Source organism: Ctenocephalides felis, unplaced genomic scaffold (genome assembly GCF_003426905.1).
Source record: "Ctenocephalides felis isolate EL2017-DRISC unplaced genomic scaffold, ASM342690v1 CF-g0.4_SCAFFOLD_03571, whole genome shotgun sequence".
In the NCBI taxonomy this organism is placed as follows: Eukaryota; Metazoa; Arthropoda; class Insecta; order Siphonaptera; family Pulicidae; genus Ctenocephalides; species Ctenocephalides felis.
Genome location: NW_020539725.1, coordinates 69,612,574 through 69,635,591, shown reverse-complemented (window position 1 = coordinate 69,635,591; position 23,018 = coordinate 69,612,574). Strand labels below are relative to the sequence as shown.

The 23,018-nt window shown below is 29.0% G+C and overlaps 1 protein-coding gene across 1 annotated transcript; it reads left to right on the top strand.

Moving 5' to 3' along the window:
* Window positions 1-3,805: 3,805 nt before the first annotated feature.
* Window positions 3,806-19,211, top strand: LOC113384543 (terminal nucleotidyltransferase 5C-like). The gene is made up of 2 exons (XM_026622276.1): window positions 3,806-3,953; window positions 17,539-19,211. The coding sequence occupies exons 1-2, from the start codon at window positions 3,846-3,848 to the stop codon at window positions 18,790-18,792; spliced, it is 1,362 nt and encodes a 453-aa protein (XP_026478061.1). The 5' UTR covers window positions 3,806-3,845; the 3' UTR covers window positions 18,793-19,211.
* Window positions 19,212-23,018: the final 3,807 nt, after the last annotated feature.

Here is a 23,018-nt window from a genome sequence, read left to right as displayed (position 1 = left end):
TCGTAAAGGATGAATTAGTTGTTTTTGTTTTTTATTTTATAAATTTTAGTATTTAATGTAACAAGTAAATTCTACTGCACAATGACTACCCAAGTACTCAAAAGTGAATTTTACTACTTTCGATTAACGAAGTACTCCAACATTCTACCATCACTTCATCCCAGAAGAATGTTTATTAAGGAAGATTATTATTATTCTAGTCTTACAGAAATGATTGCATTATATAATCAAAACGGAGACAATTACTTCGCAGAGAGTACACTTAGTAAATAATGTAATTAAATTTGACTTGGAGAAACTTCTCGCAATTCGTCCTGTGTTGGATAAAACAAGTATTATTCCGTGCAAAGTTTTGCAATATTAATAGTAAGATGTGATATTGCATACCTTTCACAAACAAAATGAAACAGAACAAATAGTTTTGTATTTGTTTATCCAGTATAATAATAATTAGGCATAATGATTGGAATTATTATCTATAATAGAAAAATGAATCGCAAAATGTGTTGGTAAGCGAATATCTCAACAACGCCTGGACCAATTTGGCCAATTCATTTTTTTAAAAATGTCCGTTGAAGACTAGGATGGTTCTTTAGGCGAGAAAAAATCGAATTATTGCAAGGAAACCCCTAAAGACAGCCTTTTTCTTTTTCACATACAAACGTTAGTATTTTCATATTTTTGCAATCGGATACGGAATATTTACTCAAGTCAATGGAGCGTTTTGGATCTGATTTTTTACTGTGCTCCAATTTGTATGAAATTTTGAAATTAAGTTTATCTTACTATCAAGTTCAAAAGTGAAAATAATTTAGACTCTTCTGCCATTTCCCGGGGGGATGACATTTCCCTCTCAGTGGTGTAATTTAATTTTATAAATAACGTCGGGTATCGATAAAAGAACTAATTATAAGAAAAAAATGTTTTTTAAAAAATCAAATACTCATCATTTTATTTAAAGCAGTTGTACATTTAAGATCCATATGGGTGGATGTATATACATTTCAGTATAGACTGTAGTGTAAAAAAAACATAATTTTTAACTAATTAGTAAATATCAGCATAGGTTTTAAAAATAATTGGAACTTTTAATTGTAAACATAAGTATAGGACAACGTCTGTCGGGTCATCTGGTTGTTCTATATTTATGGTGATGTGGTCAGATGGCATTATATGAAGGTATACAGTCCTAAAAACAATTTTGAAACTAAGAGGAAAGAAAAGGATCCCAATCACACTAATAACACTGGATGAGATTAATTTATAAAAGATTTATGGCAAAATGAGAATAGATAACACTCGAAAATAATATGGTAATACTTACAAAACACACGAAACAATTGTGTCTCTTTATTGGGATTCTTGATTCAGAATGACTTGAATCGTTAAGAACACAAAAAATGAGCAGATTGCATTTTTTTGCGTGAACTAACTACTTCTTCGAAAAGTGAAAATACTATATTTTACGAAATTTGCTCATCAATAGTACATCGTCGCAAATTTGAATATCCAAGTACTGCACAATAGAAGAAGAAATACTGTTATTAAGTATTTGCAATAGTCACAGTTTGATACAAAGAGAAAGAAACAAATATCTGACTATCGGTCAATAAATAATTTGTTCAATGTGCCGGAAAGATTTCGCTGTAGACTAAAAATTGCGAAACGTCCATCTTAGTAAGCAAACCTAGAGGAATTTAGATATTGTAACATTTATAATGGATTATATTAGACTTTCCACCACATTTCCAATTCAAACCCAAAGCAAATGCTCTTCACAGTTGTATTCCTCTTGATGCAACGGTTTTATATTAGTTTATCATATTTAATTTTAAATTGACATCTTCATGAATGACATACGTCAAAATCATCATCATGGACAAGGTATAAAAGGGACTATTCCTAGATCTATTCTAACATATTGGCCATTGGGTCATATAGCAAAAGTCAAAGTGACAGTAAAATGATGTTTAATAAAACATCTTGTTATGTATAAATGACAATTCCTTAATTGGAAATCAAGTCAAAGATGATGTCTTTAGTAATGATGCACAATGGAAGTTATAAATTGCGTAATAGTAACTGACGTCCAAGCCAGAAGTTTAATTCATGAGGAAGTAGTTAATTCTGGTATTAGGTGAGATTATCGGAAATTCTTATTTGTACAACTCAATTTGCATTTGTGAAGTATTAGATAGGTAAATTTATTACTTCAGTTTTTTAACCCCACGTAGGGTGAGTACAGTTATTGCAAAAAAATCGAAAATGTAAATTTTTGCATATCTTTACGTTTCAATGATTTCTGAGCAGTTTGGCATTCCTTAATTTGTGCGCAGTATGTATGTATATATGTATGTATGGATAATTTTTTGCGTGGACGTTTTTGGCTGCAACGATCAGGTAAAAAGGTCGACAAGGAGGCAGACTGACAAATAAACTGGTAGAATGATAGACAGGTAGACATATAGACTGGTAGGGGTATCAACACATAAATAGGTGATATACTTGTCAAGTAGACGGGTATACAGGTAAACAGGTAGACAAAAAGATAGGTAAACACGTTGACTGGTATATAAGTTCACAGGTAGACAGTTAAAGAGGTAAAAAACGAGGCAGGTTGCCAGATAAATTGGGAGAATGATAGATAAACAGTTAGACAGGTATACTTGTAAACAATTAGACACGTATAGAGGTAAAGGTTTGGACAGGTAAATAGCTGGACTAGTAGACTAATAAACAAGTTGACTAGTATAAAAGCAGACAGGTAGACAAGTAAACAGGTAAACAGAGAGACAGGCCGACAGATAAATTGGTAGAATAATAGATAGACAGGTATACTTTGTAGACAATTAGACAGGTATACAGTGAAGGTGGACAGGTAAACAGTTAGACTGGTAGACTAATAAACAAGTGTTGAGGTAGTCAGGTCAACAGGTAAACATGTAGAGATAAAGTCAGACAAGTTGACTGGTATAAAAGTGGGCAGGCAGACAAGTAAACAGGTAAAAAGAGAGACAGATCGCCAGATAAATTGGTAGAATGATAGATAAACTGACAGGTATACTTTCGAACAATTAGACAGGTATACAGGTAAAGGTATGGACAGGTAAACAAGTTGCGAGGTAGACAGGTTAACAGGTAAACAGGTGGACATAAAGGCAGGTACAAAGTTGAAAAAGTAAAATAAGTGACAGTCGACAGATAAATTGCTTGAACATTAAGACGGGTATACTTCGAAACAATTAGACAGGTATTCAGGTAAAGGAGTAGTAGACAAATAAATCGGTGGACAGATATACAGGAAAACAGATGGACTGGTAGGCAAGTTTAAAACCTGCCTTAAGCAGACATGTAAACAAGCAGTATAAAAAAAATTAGACATGTAGGCAGGTAGACAAGTTGACTAGTATAGAATTAAGGTAGAAGAGAATAATAGTAGATAGATGGGCAGGTAGATCGATTGACAAGTGAACCGGTAAATCATATGTAAATTTAAATAGCCACTACTCACTGGTTCATGCGCATGACGTCTGTACTCGTCAACCACATATAACTACTAAACGTAATTTTTTTACTTTTACTTGAACAAAATGTGCACCTGTCCACCTGTCTAACACACTATTCTTTCCTACGTAATTGAATATTCGTACGTGCGCAATACGGTATCTTTTAATTTATGCTTTCACATTTACAAGTAAACTTATATTAGAATCGGACGCCTCACAATATTATCTTTCATATTTCATAAGATAATAATAAATGTTCAGCTGTATCCGAGATAAGACCAAATTTAATTTTGTACGCAGTTTGGGAAAATTTAATCAGTTGTTTTGTGGTGACGGTGAATGATAAACGTATTTTTTGGTGTTTCGGTAATTTTGTGCGCAAATTTTGTTGGAATATTCACAAAAAATATGGGCAGTGACAGTTGCAGTTCTTCGATTTACGAGTTTGTAAGTGTAATGTAAAATATAATAGACAGTGATTTTGCTAAATATTAGAAATGTTTTTATTAACAACCCGTAGGGTGTCATATATAAATCGCAAAAAATGGAAAATGAAAATTTTTGGATATCTTCACGTTTCAAAGGTTTCTGAACATTTTAGCATTCTTTAAAAAAATTGATGTATTTGTGTGTGTATGTGCGGATTTTCTTAAAATTTGTTTTTTCTAATTATTATATATTTGCATCATGTCAAGAAGATGATTATGACTCATTGAATTTTTGGAAATTTTGGGCTAATTACAAGATAAGCAATTTTAACGCTTACTTCTAAAATTAATTTCTTAGAATTAGTTTTTTTTTTTCAAATTATTATATATTTGCATCATGTCAAGAAACGATCATGCTTAACTAATTAAATTTTTGGAAATTTTGGGATAATTGCAAGCAATGCATTTCTAACGGTTTCTTGTAAAATAAATTCAACATAGGAATATTATTATATAAAATTATATCATGTTAAAGAGACTATTATGCTCAACTACTAATAGTTCCTGAATTATACAAATTTATAATTATGAAATTTAAATTATGTTTGTTAACATTAGCAAAAATAAAAAAAATAAAAAAAAGGAATTTAATTTTGATATGATTTAATTTTATTAATGAATTTATATTATTAATGAATTATTATTATTTCATACATATTACTATAAATATTTACATAACTAATATTTTATCGGTTATTAATTTTATGATAAAACAAAAAGCAAAATTATGGAACAAAAACACAATTAAGTTATCAGTAAAAAAATTTGCATATTTGCTTGCGTAAAATCGTGTTCTCGAATTAACTTTTCAGTGCATAAAATTTAATTAGAAATGTGTATGTTTTACTAAAAATAATGAAATTATCATGTGTATGAATTTTTATTGAATTAATTAAATATTTATTTAAAAATATTATATATAAAATAATATTTTTGAATAAAATGGACAAACCATCAGGTTATATTAGGGTTTAATATTGGTATAGAGAAATTTCGGCTTTTTTTTTATTCACATTTGTGAATTACAATCTATCGTTTTTTACGCAACATTCAGTAATTTTGATGGTTCATTAAAGGAAAAAAGGTCGAAAGGTCACCCATTGGTGTTCGATACGATGTTGAATTTTTGGATGTGTAATATAAAATATATTCTGAGTATCAAAAACACTTTTTTGGTACCCACTTATTCCAAATTAACCGAGCATCTAAAATTTATCTTCAATTTTTCAAAAAAGGTTCCAAATATTGAAAATAATGCATTAATCTACATAGTTTAACTATCTATTAACTTACAATTAAATATGATTATAATAATGATTAAATTTTATTAAATATGTTCTTAATAGGATTCATTTGAATTTTTACTATAATTTATATGCATTTTCCCAAGATTTTATCATTGCGTTTCATTATGAAAATAAAATATAAACCACTGGAATATGTGACGTCAAATTTTGTTATCTTTTATCAGTAAAACGTACCTGATTATTGTAATAAATCTTGTTTGTGAAAATATTAGTTTTTCGTGAATGGATTCATATTTTTATGATTTTAGTAAAATAATAATTAATTACATGCATAGAATAATTTTTTTAACCAAATAAAAAAATGAAAACATAATATACTTTAATTTAGTTATTAATTTTAACCAGTTGGGAAATTGGCAGAATTAAATTAAATATTCGTCATATAGTGGTCCTTTGGTATTTCAATTAAGCTTTAGTTCTGTAGTTCATTTAGCCAGTTATATTCTTAAACAAATTTCTGTAAGAATTAACAAATTCTCAGAATTAACATTTTGGGGTTTCAGAAATCAATGTAAGTATTAGTAATTAAATTCTAAATAATTTGTATATATTTTTCGAAAAATAAGTATCGATATCAAAATTTGTATATTTATTGGAAAATGACGCCTTTCTTCTGTAGCTTTTTGCAACCGATACAAATTAGAATTCTATTTCCTTCTATGTATATACTATACTATAAGAAAAAGTGTAGGAACGTAATATTTAAACTTAAACTTACTTTGTACACATGTAGATCGTATCTTTCCATTTTCATCGCATTTATTTTTTATACTTGATATTATGTGCACGTGCCATGGTTTCATTATTTGCATTTATGGCCACTGCGTTTTTTACGATTTTGCATAAATCATTCCGAAATGTTTGGCTGACAAATTTATATAAAAACTAAATGGAAAAGAATTGCAAAAATGCTATTCTTCTGCAAATATTATTGTACTATCCAAATGATTCTGAAAATAAAATAAATATCAGTGTGAATTGTAAGGGCTAAGGAACTTGATCGACAGTTCGTTTTTTCTTAAATTTTTCTTGATTTTTTAATTTTTTTTTTGAACTTGATCGACAGTTGGTTTTTTTACCTTGCTCAAAATAACATCCCCTGCACAGTACTACATTTAGTTCAGAAATATCCATTATTTTTTGGTAAATGTTAACCCGATATCGACCAAAAGTTTCACATACTCCTCCAGTTTAAGACTTTTATGACCAAGCAAAATTTCTTCCTCTGTTTTTTATCGAATCGCATGTAAGAATGCAGTTAATGGAATATTTTTCTAGGTGACATAATCGCTGCATAATAATGTTATTTGGACGCTTTCGTTTTATCTAAAATCTCAAAAGTTACGACTTCAGAATTGCCTTTTATGAGTCGCATTTACGTGCCACAACATGTGTTAACTTGTGCTCATAGGTAAACAGAAAATCTCATATCTGAGAATTTTATCACTTAATTTCCTGATAATATGAAAATTTTCCAAGACGTATGAACAGAGTGAAAATCAACCTTGGAGATATTCTCAGGAATTTTCTAACGGAATGTGATCGATATGATAAATAATACGTGATATATAATTACCAATAGTTTTCATCAAAAAATCCGATTCGGTAATTTTCTGTTTCTTGACGTTTCAACCCATTCTGAATCGAATGAGACTAAATTTGGAAAAATATGTGTGTGTTTGTGTGTGTATGTGAACAGATTTTTTGCCGTAAATAGACGTTTAAAAATTTAAAAGGTTTTCGATGTTGATGAAGGCTAGCGTTTATCAATTTTGCGCGACAATTAGCCAAGCCGTTTCTTTGTAAATTGCAGAAAAAGAAAAAAATTTCGTCCACATTTTAGCCAGCAATTCTGAATCGATTTTGGAAATTCAAAAACTGTTCGAAAGATATTGGTTGGGAATCGTGCTGATTAGTTTTTGGTAAAGATCGGCCGGACAGTTTCTTGTAATAAAGTGTTAAAAAATTATTTTTTCGACGATTTTTATGATTTTTTTTGGCGGTAGATACCATAGTCTTATAGATCATACTAAAATATTAAGGCCCTACGATAAATCGTTTAATTTTAAAAATTCGTCAAACTTTGCAAAAATTAATATCGTTTTTTGGCATTGGTCAAAATTAGACCTTTCATCGACGTTTGCTCAAAAACGCCTGAACCGATTTCAAAAATATAAAAGCCATTTGATGTATCTCTTGTAATTTACTGTGTGTGTGAACAGATTTTTTGCCGTAAATAGACGTTTTCTCAAAAACGGCTGGGCCGATTTCAAAAATTTAAAAGCCATTCGATGTATCTCGATGAGGGATAGCGCGACGATCAGCCAAGTCGTTTCTCTGTAAATCGCAGAAAAGTGAAAAGATTTTCGTCCAGGTTTTAGCCAGCAATTCTGAAAAAAAAATTTAAAATTCATCAAAGTTAGAGAAAATGAGTAGTTTTTTTTTGACGTTTGTTAAAATTACAATTAGACGATTTAGTTGGTATAACGATATAGTACTTGGTATTAATGAATATGCTAAACCATTAAACTGGTTCAATTATAAAAATTGATTTTTGAAAATTTGTTTTTAGAAAAAACTCCGAGTTGACGTGTTCGTTTGTTTTCAATTATATTCAATAAAATCCACTCGGAATACTTTTAATACCTCATAAATGATTTTTTTTTTTTGATTAAGTCGATTATTTATACATATCGGTTACAAATTCATGTAACTTTCCTCAAGGCAAAATACCAATACCAACTAGTCATTGTTTTTGGAAACTTACTACATCGTTATCAGTTGACTGAAATCACTTTACTGAAAATTTGAATTTGCTTGAAAAAATCTTTTTCAACTTTACAAAATCCCAATTTGATTTTAACAATTAATATATCGATTGATTCCAATCGATTCATTCTGATAAAATTAAACTTATAAATAGCTATACGTTTCGAATTGTTCGTTCAACAATAATTATTTACAATTATCGAACAATGCTCGTTTGTCGTTAATTGTTTTCGCTCGGAGAATCTTCTCGAACATCAACAAGTTACTTTTCTTGTTTTGTTGTTTGGTTGTTGATACTCTGTTCTGTTCTTCTGACAATTTGTAAACATGTATTTGCATTCTTGATTCACGACTTGAAAAAAAAACAGAAGTTCTGAAGTTGAGGTAAATTTATATGATCCATGTAAGGTGGCCAAATATTTTTTGGAGGTTAGAAAAATGCTCTATATGCAATATATAGAAAATTATGCAAATATTTTTGAATGTGGATTAAATATTATGTACCAATATTGGCCCTATATTAGTTTTAAATGTGAGCTAAATATTATTTTTCAATATGAGCCCTATATTGGCATTCAGTATTACGTAAATATTACTTAGTTGCGTAGATGTACAATATGAGTCCCATATTGTAAATTATAATTTTTACAAAATTGTTTGCAAATACTTCTACTTAAACCATTCAACTATTTCAATTACATTCACGTTTTGTGTTATAACTCTACAATTCAAATCCTAATTATTCTTATGACCCATAAAAAGCAAATATTCAACAATTTAGAAAGCGGGTACCAATATTGTAAAATCAATGTTTTTATACTTTCGGTGACGCAATAGTTTTTATGATATCATAACCTGGCACCGTAAAGTTCATTTTTAATTACGAATATTTAATTACCTGTTTGACTAAACAAGTCATGCCACTTTATACTAATATCAAACGTCCTTGTGGAAAGGATTGTGAATAACATTGGATAGAAAATTTTTCACTTTTTATATTGGAATGAGAAATAGATTTTTGATAGAATAAATGAAAGGATTCTAGTTCTGATGAATTCTAACTATTTAGCACGATTTCTTCAAACGCATTTAAGTTGTGTCTTTTGTTGAGAAACTGTTTTTCTCCAGCTGGTCGTAAATATAGATAATATATTGCATAAAAGGAAAACAAAAGATGTGAAAACCAATTTACAGAAGCAATATTGTAAACCTACGCAGACAGTCAAATCCTACGCAAAAATTCCACTTGTACTCATTCATTTGCATAAGTAAACAATGAAACGTTCAGATAGTTTTTGTGCAATAAAATAATTCCCATGAACTGTTAATTATAGAAAATAATTGAACTTTTAGGTTCTTGTTAACTTCCCGTAGGGTAAGTTATAATAGTCGCAAAAAAATAGAAAATGAAAATTTGTATATATCTTTACGTTTCAAAGGTTTCTGAATATTATGACATATAGCATATGGTGTGTGTGTGTGTGTGTGCGGATACAAATTTCGTCGACGATTTAGGGAACACTGATCAACCGATTTAAATAATTCAAAAAACATTTGATTCGTATTGATATAGGCAGATGTAGCCGTTTCGAAGATGCAGAGCAAAAAGTGCAAAAAATGGCAGGTTCCGAGAGAACAAATCGGCCGATTTGGATGATTCAAAAAACATTTGATTCGTATTGATGTGGAGACGTAGTGATTAGTTTTTGGTATAGGCAGATCCAGTCGATTTAAAGATACAGAGCAAAAAGTGCAGAAACTCTGATTAGATCCTAGACATAAGCAATTTTAAGTAGATAAAAAAAGTCAAAACTGATGATCTTCGAATTCCACGTTTGCATTTCTTTTTCTTAATTTTTTTAAATACTTTTTATGTTTGTATAGTTGATACTACATAAATTATTTAAATTTTTTAACTCAGTGCATATATTTCGCGAACGAAAAATTAATGCATTTGATTTAAAATATGTTCCTTCTAACAATAAGTCCGCTTAATTAGATTTTGTTTATATATATTTCATTCAAACATATAGAAACAACGTCGTCTAATCTAATAAGTTTTCACATTTTGTCTACAAGGAACAAATAATGAAAATTCTAGTTTTTATAATTATTATTCATAGACATTTTTGTTGACTGATTATTTTTATTCTTCGAATGCTTAATTACGGTACGGGAAGTTCTAGCAATTTACCTTAAAGCCGGATACCGTGCACCACTAATTGACAAATATTTTTGTCCTCTATCCTCAGGTCGTGTACTTTTTTATCTTACCCATGTAATCTGATAAAAACCTGATTCCATCCAATTCGTAGGGCATTCTCCTTGACTGATACGACAACATGTATTTGTCAACTTCCCAATCGATCATCATGATGTTCTTGATATTTTCTTCTGTAGAATTTTATCCAATGTTTTATTGAGCGAAAACACGACGGAGGCGGCTTAAACGAACATGTTTCTTTGACGTTTCTGACGATATCACAGAAATAAGGAGGAGAAAATCGATCCGAATGAGGCGTTTTATTAATGGCAAAGGGCTGATCGTAATGAGAGGTCTTGTGGAAGAATTGGAGGAAAATTTGTTGAAATTATTACTTATTGAGTCTCTTGCGGTGTAAGAGTTAAGAACGTGGGCTAGCACAAAGCAGCCTAGAATTTGAGCCTAATCGCGACCAGCTTGATATCAATCAGTATTATGTAAAGCAGTACTCTATAAAATATTTGATAGTTTGATGTGCATATGTCTAATGAACATTTTTGACCAAATGGCATTTTTTTACTTTTTTATTGCATCTCCAAAATTGCTAGACCTGCCTTCTCAAAAATTTAATCAGTTTTTCATTTCGCCAATACAAATAAAATTATTCAAATCAATCAAAATTCTGGGAGTTAATTTCTTTGACTTTAAATAGATATCAACAACTTTTAGATATCAAGAGAACTTATTAGATGATTCTAATTATTATGATTGAGTAATTATATAATATTAGACAGTGTGCTAAAAAAATTCTATAACTTAGTTTCTGAAGTAGTTTTTGTGTTTCTGCCCTAACTATAAAATCAGAAAAGTTGCAGGAAAATTTGTTCAACACCAAATTATTATTTTATTAGATGCATTATTTAATAAGATTCCGTTCTCTCAAAAGTTAATTTACCATTTTTGGCACTTTTTGCCCCGTACCTTCGAAACTTATAGTCCTGCCTTGCCTTGGCCAAAAACTAATCAGCACGTCTCCTTGTCAATAGGAATCGAATGTTTTTTGAATTAATCAAATCGGTTGATCCGTGTTTTCGAAATCGTCGACGAAAATTTGTATCCGCACATACATACTAACGTACATACTACATACACACACACACTTATATCATTTTTTTTAGTGTATGATAAAATGTTCAGAAGGCTTTAAAACGTAAAAATGTATATAAAATTCTATTTTAGATTCTTTGCGATTTCGATAACTTACAATATGGCAATTGGATTAACTTCATCAAAAGTAGTTAAAATGAAGGACCTTATCTCATATTTCTAAAAATTATATAAACTAAATTGCAAAAGTTAAAATTATTTATTTCAATTACATAAGTAAGTTTCAGGATTACAGCTAGAATTAGAATTAAACTAGTGGGGCGCATGGCATCGTGCCTTAAGGCAAATTGCTGGAACTTCTTGAACTGCTGAGCAGCAACTTATGTGTACATTTACAAAAGTCATTTTTTTTATTTGATTTTTTCGATAATTTAGAAAAAAATGAATTTTTTTTAGTAGTTTTAGAATTTCAAAAAAAAAACGTTTTTTCTAAGTAGTTTGAGAATTTTTTTTTTTTTTTGAAAATATTCGATTTTTTTTTAAATTTCGAAATATTCTCAATTATTTCTAAGAATTTTTTTTTCTTTAAATTTTTTAAAATTTAGTTTTTGTTTTTAACTGAAAAATTTCGAAAATTTGAATTTTTTTAATCTTTGAATTTTTTTGAAAAGTAGTTTTTTTTTTTTTGAAAATTTTCAAAATTACTAAATTTTCTGTAAATGCATTTTTTGCACACCGTCATTTAAAATTATTTTTGTCGAATATATAAGTTAGCTTTAGAATTTTAGCCAGAATTATTATTAAAATTATTAAGGCACGTTGCCATTTTTATTCAATGTTCTACCAATACATTGAATTGGTAGAATTGTATATTATAGAGTTCCTTCTAAAAGCATATTAATCAATTTCCTTTCCATAAATCATTTTAATCGCAAAAGTAGGATGTCAATTTGTTTTCGAATCGATAATCAATAAATCATTCAAAATTGTTTACTCACAAAACATTATCAGAAATATAATATTATATCTCTATACATGCAATTGGCTATTGTCGCGAATATTGATCTATATTAATCCATAACATTTTTAATTAAGGTTATTTTTTATTGATTGATTTTTGATGATAAATAGATTTAATTAACATTTTGCTGGTCCTTTAATTTAATTTAGCAATTTCTTCGTAACAGCCTTCACATTTTCCGACTAGAATGCAAAAACTAATCATTTCTGTTGTTGGGCATCGCGCGTGGGTTGTCTTTCCATTTACATAATAATTATTTGACATTTTGCTGTATCTTATATATATATATATATATATATATATATATATAAAACCTTTCCCATTACTTCTGCTCATTCTAGGACCTACCTAAAACAATTTTCACGTGCCAAGTTCTAATTGCTGATAAATCATCGCATTTTGTGTTAAGAAAAATTTATTTTAAGAAGTATTATAAATTTGACAAAGAATTTTTTCTATTCTTTATTTTTCTATTATGAGGAAATTGTCGTAGAATGCTGTCAGCTTTTCTTGTTCAATAATGCGCTTCCGCTATCGCAAAAGAAGAAAGATGGTCACTTCATGTAGAATACTAATGAATTCGAAATCGCTTTGGACGAACCTTATACGACTGTATAATCTTTTAAATGCAGAGCTGATGATACTCAAAGCCAAAAAATTCTCACTAAAGAGTTACGTAATCAATCCAAATTCTGATAACTCATTTCTACATTGACTTCAACTAGATATCAATAACTTTCAGATAACATATTTGATTAGATGATTTTAGTTATTACTGATGATTTAGATATTAGATTTAAAAAAAAATACTAGAAGCTACTTTCTGAAGTAGTTTTGGTGTTTCTGGCTTATTACAAAAGTTGCAGTAAAATTTGTTCAACACTAAACAATTTATTATTTCATTAGTACATTTTTTCGTTAATCTTACTCAAATATAATGTATAGGGATACAAACAATTCCACTAAAATTTATTAGATTTTGTTACAATTGGAGGTTTTTGTCGTAACATTTTATCTGAAGACGAAAGAATTGTTGAATTCGTTGGAAGAATACTCCAAAAGAAACATTGTTTTTAGAAACATCGATAAAAAGACGAACAGAGTAATAAAATTAAAAAAAATATTTTGTGTGAACATTTTTGATGTTTTTAGTGTCTTTGGTAAAATTATGATCATTAATGGTTATTGTTTAATTTTTTATTAATTTTGTTCAATTATAATCTGGATCCGCAATTGTTAAAGACATTTCTAAGACAACAGTCAAGAATTATGACACAACTGCCCCAAGTTTCTAGCACTATTTGTTGAAGTATGAACTTAAAAATTTCAAATTTGGTAGACTTTGATTGATCCTCCTTTAAAACTAATGTACTAAGTATGTTGGCAAGTATGTAGGCATAATGTGTAATGGTGAAATACTTACGATAAAAAAAAATGTGAAAAATCCTATGATCAAAAATAACACATTTTTTATTATTGTCGCACATTAAAAAGAAGACTACTGGCAAACACTACTCATAGTACATGTACTTGTGATGTATTTTAAGACAAATAATTCTAACAATTTTATAAATAAATTAAAATATGCCCATTACACCAGCTCTTTTATTACTGGTACCTACATACGTTCAGGATGACGAGACGAGAACGCGCATTTTCTACGGAAAGAAAAAGTCGAACAAAAGCAAAAGTTGGTTCGGATTTGACACAGAATGCGACTCAAGTGAAGAAGTTAGTTGGGTCACAGACACTGAAATCAATACATATATATATATATATATATATATATATATATATATATATATATATAATTTACAAAGTGGTCAAACACCTAGGACAGACAGATACGGAACTATTAATAGTCGGATTCCATCACAAAGCCAACGATTGAGAATTTGGATGACGATTTATTTTCAAACTGGTTAATTATAGATACAAAAGTCGTTTATTAAATGATATTTTTAGATTTATCTTGGATAGGACTGAAATAAATTCATTGTTCTGATTTTTCAATACTTGGCTAAAAAATGTCTCAAAACATGTCTGCTAAAATATATGTGAAAAAACCTAAATTGTTTCAAGAAATATTAACATCTTCGTGGACGTTAATGCTACAGCATTTATTTTTATTGTGATGCAGAAGAATATGAATAGCTTTTAAATTTTAAAGTCAATTATTTTGAATTTTTTTATATAACTTTACGTTTTTGTTATTATTGCACCTGTCAAGGTAATGACTAACTTTACAAGATTTTTATGTATTTTCGTTTCACTTTATCTTTTCTAATTTTTCTATCTACTTAACTTGGGTAAGCAAATTGCGTTAAATAGAAGCGTAATACTTGACGTGGATGCTATAGCATTCATCTCGTATGTAACGGTTAAAATATGATAATCTGTAAACGGTTTCTAATCAATTTTTGGGCCAAAGTAAACACCCTTTATTAGTGTGTTCGAACGTATTTTCGTTTTATTGTATTGACCATGAAGGTGACAACCTTCATGGCATTGAGCTTTACAGTGTTTGTGTATTACACGAAGTTCTATTTAATGATATTTATTTATATCATTTTGCTTATTTATATTTTTAGAAGAAAGGCAGATTTTTATGAAATCTGTAAAGATATGATAAACCAGAAATATTAGATCTTCAAATGATGAAATATAAATAAAGCTAGAAGTAACACTTATATAATTTTATTATTTTATTTAAATGATTTATCAAGTTTATGATCTTAGTGAGTAATTATTATTTATTACAGTAAATTCTGTTTTTACAGTTTAAACGTTCTGAAATCTCACGCAGAATATTTTTTTCACACGATTCTTTTTATTGCAATCAAAGTTTCATCATTTGTTCTACATGCACTACACTTGTCTTAGTATTTTATACTAATAGAGTGTTTTTATTATGGGTAAAAAGACATTTGCACACACATACACACACACAAAATAATTATTTTGAGTGGAATAAGCAATTTAGTCAAAAAAACTCAAAGCCTCAAAATCAAGATAAAATTGGAAAATGGAAAATGGAAATACAGAACAAATATAGAATAGTTTAGAGTAAAATCTAATTAGTCATCTCTGTTGCATGTGAGCATTATAAATACATTCATATCAATAAACATTTGACAAAATTTTAAAAAATGTGTATAAAATCACATACTTGACACTGAGCACTGATACACTATCATTCATTTTCATCTGCACTTGACTTACACTATTAATTTAGTCTTGAATGCTATTTTATTTTCTACTAATCCTTACTATTCACCTTCATTTTATTTCAAGCATGTTTATAACCTATCTAAGCCTGCCTCAATGATAAAGTCAAATTTTAATTTGAAAATCAAAAGTAGATCATTTGTAGTTAGTCAATTTCTTAATATATTCATGGTTGTTTATGATGTAGTCTTAAAATTTTTCATATAGAAGCCAATTCTTGGATCAAATGTGGTTGTTATGGTAATTCTATGTTACGGGTCTATCTTTATATGTAATCGCTTGGGGCAATTCTGCCATAGTAGAGCTCATAAAATAGGCAACGCTCTCTTAAGCTTGTTACTTAGTAATGAAAATTATGAAAATGTTTATCTCTTTGCCGTGCGATCAGGCATATTTTACATATAAACAAGCAAGGAATAATGTTATCATAACAGAATTCTATTTGGTGCATTTATCATAAGATTATTATTTGCTTATTTATATGTAAAATACGCCTTATCGCACGGCAAATAGATAGACATTTTTATAATTTTCAATACCAAGAACAAGCATTGCCATGACAACGCTATTTTATGAGCTCTGTTACGGCAGAATGGCCCCAGCTAAGTATTTGCTATTCTATTAGGCGTTTCACACATCAGAAAGTTGTACTCAAGATAAATTTTTACTGGAGGTTGAATTTTATGTGTAAAACACCCTGATAGCAGTTACTACAAATCCATACAATTATAGACATGTAACATACCTACATCTATCAAAATAGAATCACCATAACATACCTATTTTATCCGAAAATTGGCACCCATAGTATTGTCACTAAACCTGCATCTAGTTACTTGTAACTTATTTTTTGGAAGTTTTATATATAGATTTTAATTATAAAAATCTTGCTTAAATATAATACCATTCTTTTCATTTTGTTGATATTTCACTTAATAATTTTTTTTCTGAAGCAGTATTTATTTGTACAATAATAGCCCGGTCGATTTACGCATTTAAGTTTACTATAACTCATAATGGGCTGTAACTTGGCAAAGTAATTTGAAATACAATTATAAAAGTAATCTCAAAAGTTCTTATCGATCCGATGGGAGCTAAAAAAAATGGCACAATGTCAAAGAGCAAAAAAATGATAATTTTTAGCTAAATTTTTAGTTTTATCGCAAAATTACCTGAAACAATACTGTGGATCTACAAAAAATGCATTATTACTTTTTTTGCTCACAGCTACCGTTTTAAAGATATCACTTTGAAAAGTACGTTTAAACGCCTACGAGGTAGAGTGCTTAGCTCGTTTTCCACGTTGTTTTTCCAGTAGGCCTATTTCATGGGTCTGTTGTGATTTTGTTTGTTAAAGAACTATTGGAAAATAATATTTGTTACTTTGAGTTGGTACAAATAAAAGCGGTAATTATAAAAAAACAACTAAATTTATTCATGGGTGTCATAATTTTCAAAATTTCTACAAGTTTTTCGTATCGTTTTGCTTGAAGAAGATGATCTAGCTTTTCAAAGTGATATATCGTTAAAACAGTTGCTCTGAGCGTGAAAGTATTAATGCATTTTTTATAGATAATTTTACACTCCACAATATTGTCTCGGGTAATTTTGCGATAAAACTGACCATTTGGCTAAAAAATGCAAAAGGGTAATTTTTTTTACCTTTGACCTTGTGCCATTTTTTAGCTCGCATCAGATCGATGAGGACTTTTGACATTTCTCTTATAATTGTATTTTAAACAATTTAGCGAAGTTACAGCCCATTATGAGTTAAAGTAACCTTCGCCCTGATTTTAATGCTTGAATAAATCTTTATCCTTCTTCTGAAAAGAATCTCTCCAGATTCTTTTCTATCTACTATATTTTTTCTTCCTTCCGTCTTTACTGAAATCTATCTTCTCCTTTCCAGTGCTCGGACTCGGACGACATGCAGTCATCTGACGCGATGTCTGACACGCCGCTCTGTTCGTCACCATCGCTGACATCACCGTCACCATCGATCAGCTCCTCGGTGTCGCACTCGCCGTCGCCATCCCAAAGGGCGGCGGTGCTCAGCTACGAGCAGGTGCGCCGCCTGAGCGACGTCATGGACTCCATCGTGAGCATACACGGGAGGGGCAATTTTCCAACTCTAGAAGTCAGACTAAGGGATCTGGTGTCGGTGGTACGAGCCAAATTGGAAGCCGACATGCCAGTCAGGGATATCAGACTGAACGGAGGAGCTGCCACACACGTCTTGGCTACCGAATCCCAACCTTACAACGACTTAGATCTCATTTTTGCTGTGGAGTTTTCCAGTGGAAGACACTATGATAGAGTTAAGAGTGCTGTGCTTGGATCTTTGCTTGATTTGTTACCCGAAGGTGTCAGTCGTAAAAGGATAACGTCGTGTTCCTTGAAAGAAGCTTACGTAGCCAAGATGGTCAAGGTTAATAACGACGGAGACCGTTGGTCTTTGATCTCTTTAGGAAACTCCAGGGGACACAGGAATGTCGAACTCAAATTCGTCGACACCATGAGGAGGCAGTTTGAGTTCTCCGTGGATTCTTTCCAAATAGCTTTGGACTCCTTATTCTTGTTCTACGAGTGCAGTGATTTACCAATGGGCGAAAACTTTTACCCAACCGTTGTTGGCGAAAGTGTGTACGGAGATTTCCAAGAAGCTTTATACCACCTACACAAAAAACTTATAGCAACACGGCAACCTGAAGAAATACGCGGTGGAGGTCTTCTAAAATACTGCAATCTTCTAGTACGTGGATACCAACCGGTACACCGGGAACAAATCAAAAGTTTGGAGCGGTATATGTGCTCGCGGTTCTTCATCGATTTTCCGGACATAGGTCAACAAAGGTTGAAACTGGAAGGATATTTGTTGAATCATTTCATTGGACCTGAAGAAGAAGCTTTGAAATACCCGTACCTGATGCTGTTGCACAGCGTAGTAGAAGAGTCGACTGTTTGTCTAATGGGACACGAACGTAGACAAACTTTATCCCTGATCGAAACCTTAGCTTGCCATGTCGTGTTCCAGGAACAACAAAGGATATTCAGTCAACAGCAACCTGGTCAACCTGCTTTACTATACGCAAATGGTTACTACTACGCGCCAGTAATCCCTTACTGCACGTGTACCCAGACTAACTGGATGGCCTGTTCGTGAGATGTAGGAAATAGTTAAATATAGGATTTAGCATTAAAATAAATTAGTTGAGATTCAATAATAAAATATATATCTGTCTGTATGGAACGCTTCGATACCTGGCCAATATTCCGTCTTTTTTCACCAAGTCATCGAAGTGTTTTTGTTTGTGTGTGCCTACGTGTGTGCGCATTTGCTGCTATCTTAATTGATGTAATATCAACTTTTTTTACCTGAAATCGTGTAAATGTGCATCATAGGAAATAATATAAGAAGAACTTCACGGTTTGGAAAAATATATAACGATTCCAGTGATTAATCACAGTGCAAGTGGAAGACGATAAATTTCTGATTTTTGACTTGGGCACTTGTAAATAAAAAGCTCAAAAAATATTTTTAATATTATTAGGTGTTATATTAAGAGTACATGCAAAACTGTACTTATTAGTAACATTTGTAAATAGAATTTAAAAAGCATTTTTGACAATGATTGTATAAAGAAATTGTATTTTTGATCCTTAAAAATGTGTCCAAAATTATATATAAATAAATCTTATAAAGTAGTTGATAAAGATACAAGATCAGCATGTGAAACGCTCAATTGAAATTAAATTCCACGCTGAATCTTTGTCTTTTATATAGATCTATATTTATCGTTGTGAAATAAATTTAGATTATATTTATGGATATATTCTATTTCTTTCATCTTCCAATTTTTATCAGAAACTTATACAGAAACAAGCGCAATTTTTTTAGTCCGCTGTTTGTTGATAATAGACTGATGCTCATTTATAACGCGATTTTTGAAAAATGGCAAAAAATTGCTTGTGTGCACATAGTTTGTAGATGTTTACTGATAAAAAATTTAGATTCTAAGTTTCTAATGTTATTATAATCAATTTGTTATTAAGTAATTTTATACTTTATAAAATATATGTGTAAATTAATTATCGTGCAACTTATATCATAATGATGTAGTGTGTTGGAATGGATCGAAATTTGTTGTTGAAAAGCTCAGAAAAACAGTATATATCAAAATTTGGGCTTATGTGAAGAGACACGTGTAGATTGCAGACTTTTGGACGCTTTTTTGCTGGTTTGGAGAAAATTTGAATTTTATTCATGGTTGATTGCTGATGGTAGTAAAGTTACTTGAACTTCATGGGCCAAATTGGTTAGGAAGATATTTTTCTTGAAGAACAAGGCCAATTTCTGAATTTGTTGAAAAAGTAACAATCTTTTTGTATATTAGACTTACCGAGACTTGGTTAAAATTTTCTGCCTAGAAAAAAAAATATTTTGGATTCCATTCTATTAAAAAGTCTAATTCTTTGTTCTTGGTTGAAAATTTCTGTCCAGACAAAACATTGAAGCAAATGAAGTTACTTCTTGGTTTCCTCATGATTTTCTTTAATTTTTGTTGATCAAGAGATTTTTTGGATTTGCCAATTTAATACCATATTTAAAAAAAAATAGTTTAGAGTCTCTTCTATTTAAAAGTCTAAAATTTTCTTCCTGGTTAAAAATTTCTATCCAGACAAAAAATTATATAATAATCCATTATACTGCAAATTTATACATATGAAGTTACTTTTTATTTTCTTCAAGATTTATTTAAATTTTGGTTTAAAACGGATTTATTGGATTTGCCAAACTATTCAAAGGACTTGGTTCCAATTTTTACTTGATAATAATCGAACTTGATGTAAAAATATACTCTAGATGATTTTTATATGAAAATCTGTTTATACTGCATCAAATTCCATTTTTCTGGCATTCCAGTTCACAAAGTTTAAGTTTCTTCATAAAATTGGTTATAAAGACATTGTTTTTGAATAATCAAGACCAACTTCTATTACTTCTTTGGAATTTGTTTAAAGAAAATTTTGGATTTTGTAATTCATCAAATTTAGCACAAATCTTTGTAGATTTTTTAATTTGGCTTGCCAAAAGTGTTTGAAAAATTTTTCAAGCGGAAAATTATGCTAAAGTATATTTCGTTCTAAATTTATGTAGACGAATTTACTACTTTCTTTTTCTCATGGTTTATTCCCATTTTTTTATCGAAATACGTCAAACTATTACCAAATACCTTGGTTTTAATTTTTATATATTTTCTGCAATTTTCTGCTCATTTTGCTCTGCAGATTTTTTTTTACTGTAAAAATATAATGCATAATAAATATATCTGAAAATTTCAATATATTCGATATAAGAAAATTTCGGACAATCGGAATATTTTTTTTTTTTTTTTGATTTTTGCATTCTGCTCATGAAGCTTCTAGTTTGTTTTATTATTACTAAAATTCATCATCAGCAAGCAATTTTTAATTTTTTGTTTTACATCTCTACGTTATTTAAATATTTTTGTTATTTTTTACCACGAAGATCCAAATTTTGTGTGTTAGTCATTTTATTTCAAAGACTGTGTCAAAAATTTATTTTTAAAAACACAGTTTCTATATTGTTAATTATTTATTATTTTTATATTATTTTTACATTTCTCCTCAGCAAAAAGGCAAAAATCGCTTTACCCAAAGCGACTCGTAAATAGTTCTAATTAAATAAAATAATCATTTTTAATAATGACTTCTACATGTTCTCTTTATAAAATTAAATTGTAAATTAAAGTGTTATTGTATAATTAAAAATGTGATTACTATTGTTTGTGAGTTCAAATTATCTCAGATATGTGAATGTATTAAACTATTTGTGGAATTGTTTATGCATAACTATTATAGAATAATATTCGCAGATTTGAAAATGGTTTACTGCATATATATATTGATATATGGATTACATATAGTATATTATATATGTTTAACATTTATAAATACGCATAGGAGAGGAGAGTTTGGAAAATTTGATGGATTTTCATGTTTTGGGACATTTTGGATGAATTTTCTAGAATTTTGTTGGAAGTATTTATATTGTTAAAATTCCTAAGAAAAATCCTTGCGAAGTTGCAAAATGCATGGTATAGTAACACATTGTTACTATTTAGTTTAAAATTGAGAAAAAGTTATTGGAGTCAGATACAACAAAATTTATTGGTGATTTTTAATTTTTCAATTTTCAAGATATTTATCTTTAATTTGATACGTTGTACTTACAATATATATCTATATATTTTTAAATTTAATAATGAATTTTCAAAATAAGCTCCTAAATTTGCGGTTGTTATTAAATTGAATATTTTGTATAATAATCATAATATTAATATATTTAATTTCATACAATAAATATTAATACCAAATTTATAAATTTATCAAGACTCATTAATACAATGATGATATTACACTATTTCATTAGAAGAATTATAAGTAAAATAAGGATGAAATATAAATCAGTTAAAATTATAAATTTTTCTTACAAACAAATAGTCATGCAAATAAAAAGTTAGAATTTTTTTGTTGGTAAATATTGCGATTTATTGAGTATTAAGTTTTTCTATAATTATTATTATTAATGTAAAATTTAATTGATGATTGTTGTTTTTATTGATCATTGATAAAGCATTGAATTAAAGTTTTTCCAAAAAAAAATTTTTTTTATATTAGACGGTGCTTAAAATTCGCCGATTTTTTTACTGTAAAAATATAATGTATAATGTAATGTATATATTTGAAAATTGCAATATTTCTGATATAAGACGGTTCTTCAAATTTAAAGAAAATTTATTTTTTTGTTATCAAAATTCTGACAATTTTATGTCAAATTAATTAATTTTTAAAATTTTACTTCGTAAAATGATGAAAATAATTATGAAGGGATTTTGAACGCAATTACGAATATTTTCTACTAAATTTAAAAATATTATATATGTCAAATATTAATATTCAATTAATGTTTTTATATGAAGTATTTCACGAACCATCATAAGATCATTTATCTTTAAATTCAAATTTAAAAATTGAAAAATAGTTATTTATTATTGATATAAGACGTTGATTAAAATTAAACGAAATTCAATAATCATCAATTAATTTCTAATTAGTTTTTTTTTTGTTTTGATAAGAAAAAGCCAGTCCATTTAATTTTTTTAAATATTCTAAATCCAAATTTTTATAACTAAAAAAAGGCTTATTGAAAATGTGATAGTTTTGTCACATTAATGTCTTATTAATTTATTTTTATGCAAATGAAATGCCAGACCATTTAATTTTTTTAAATATTACAAATCCATTTTTTTTAAAAAAACAAGAAATTTTTTTAATAAAATATTTTTGATACTTTTGTTTAACAAA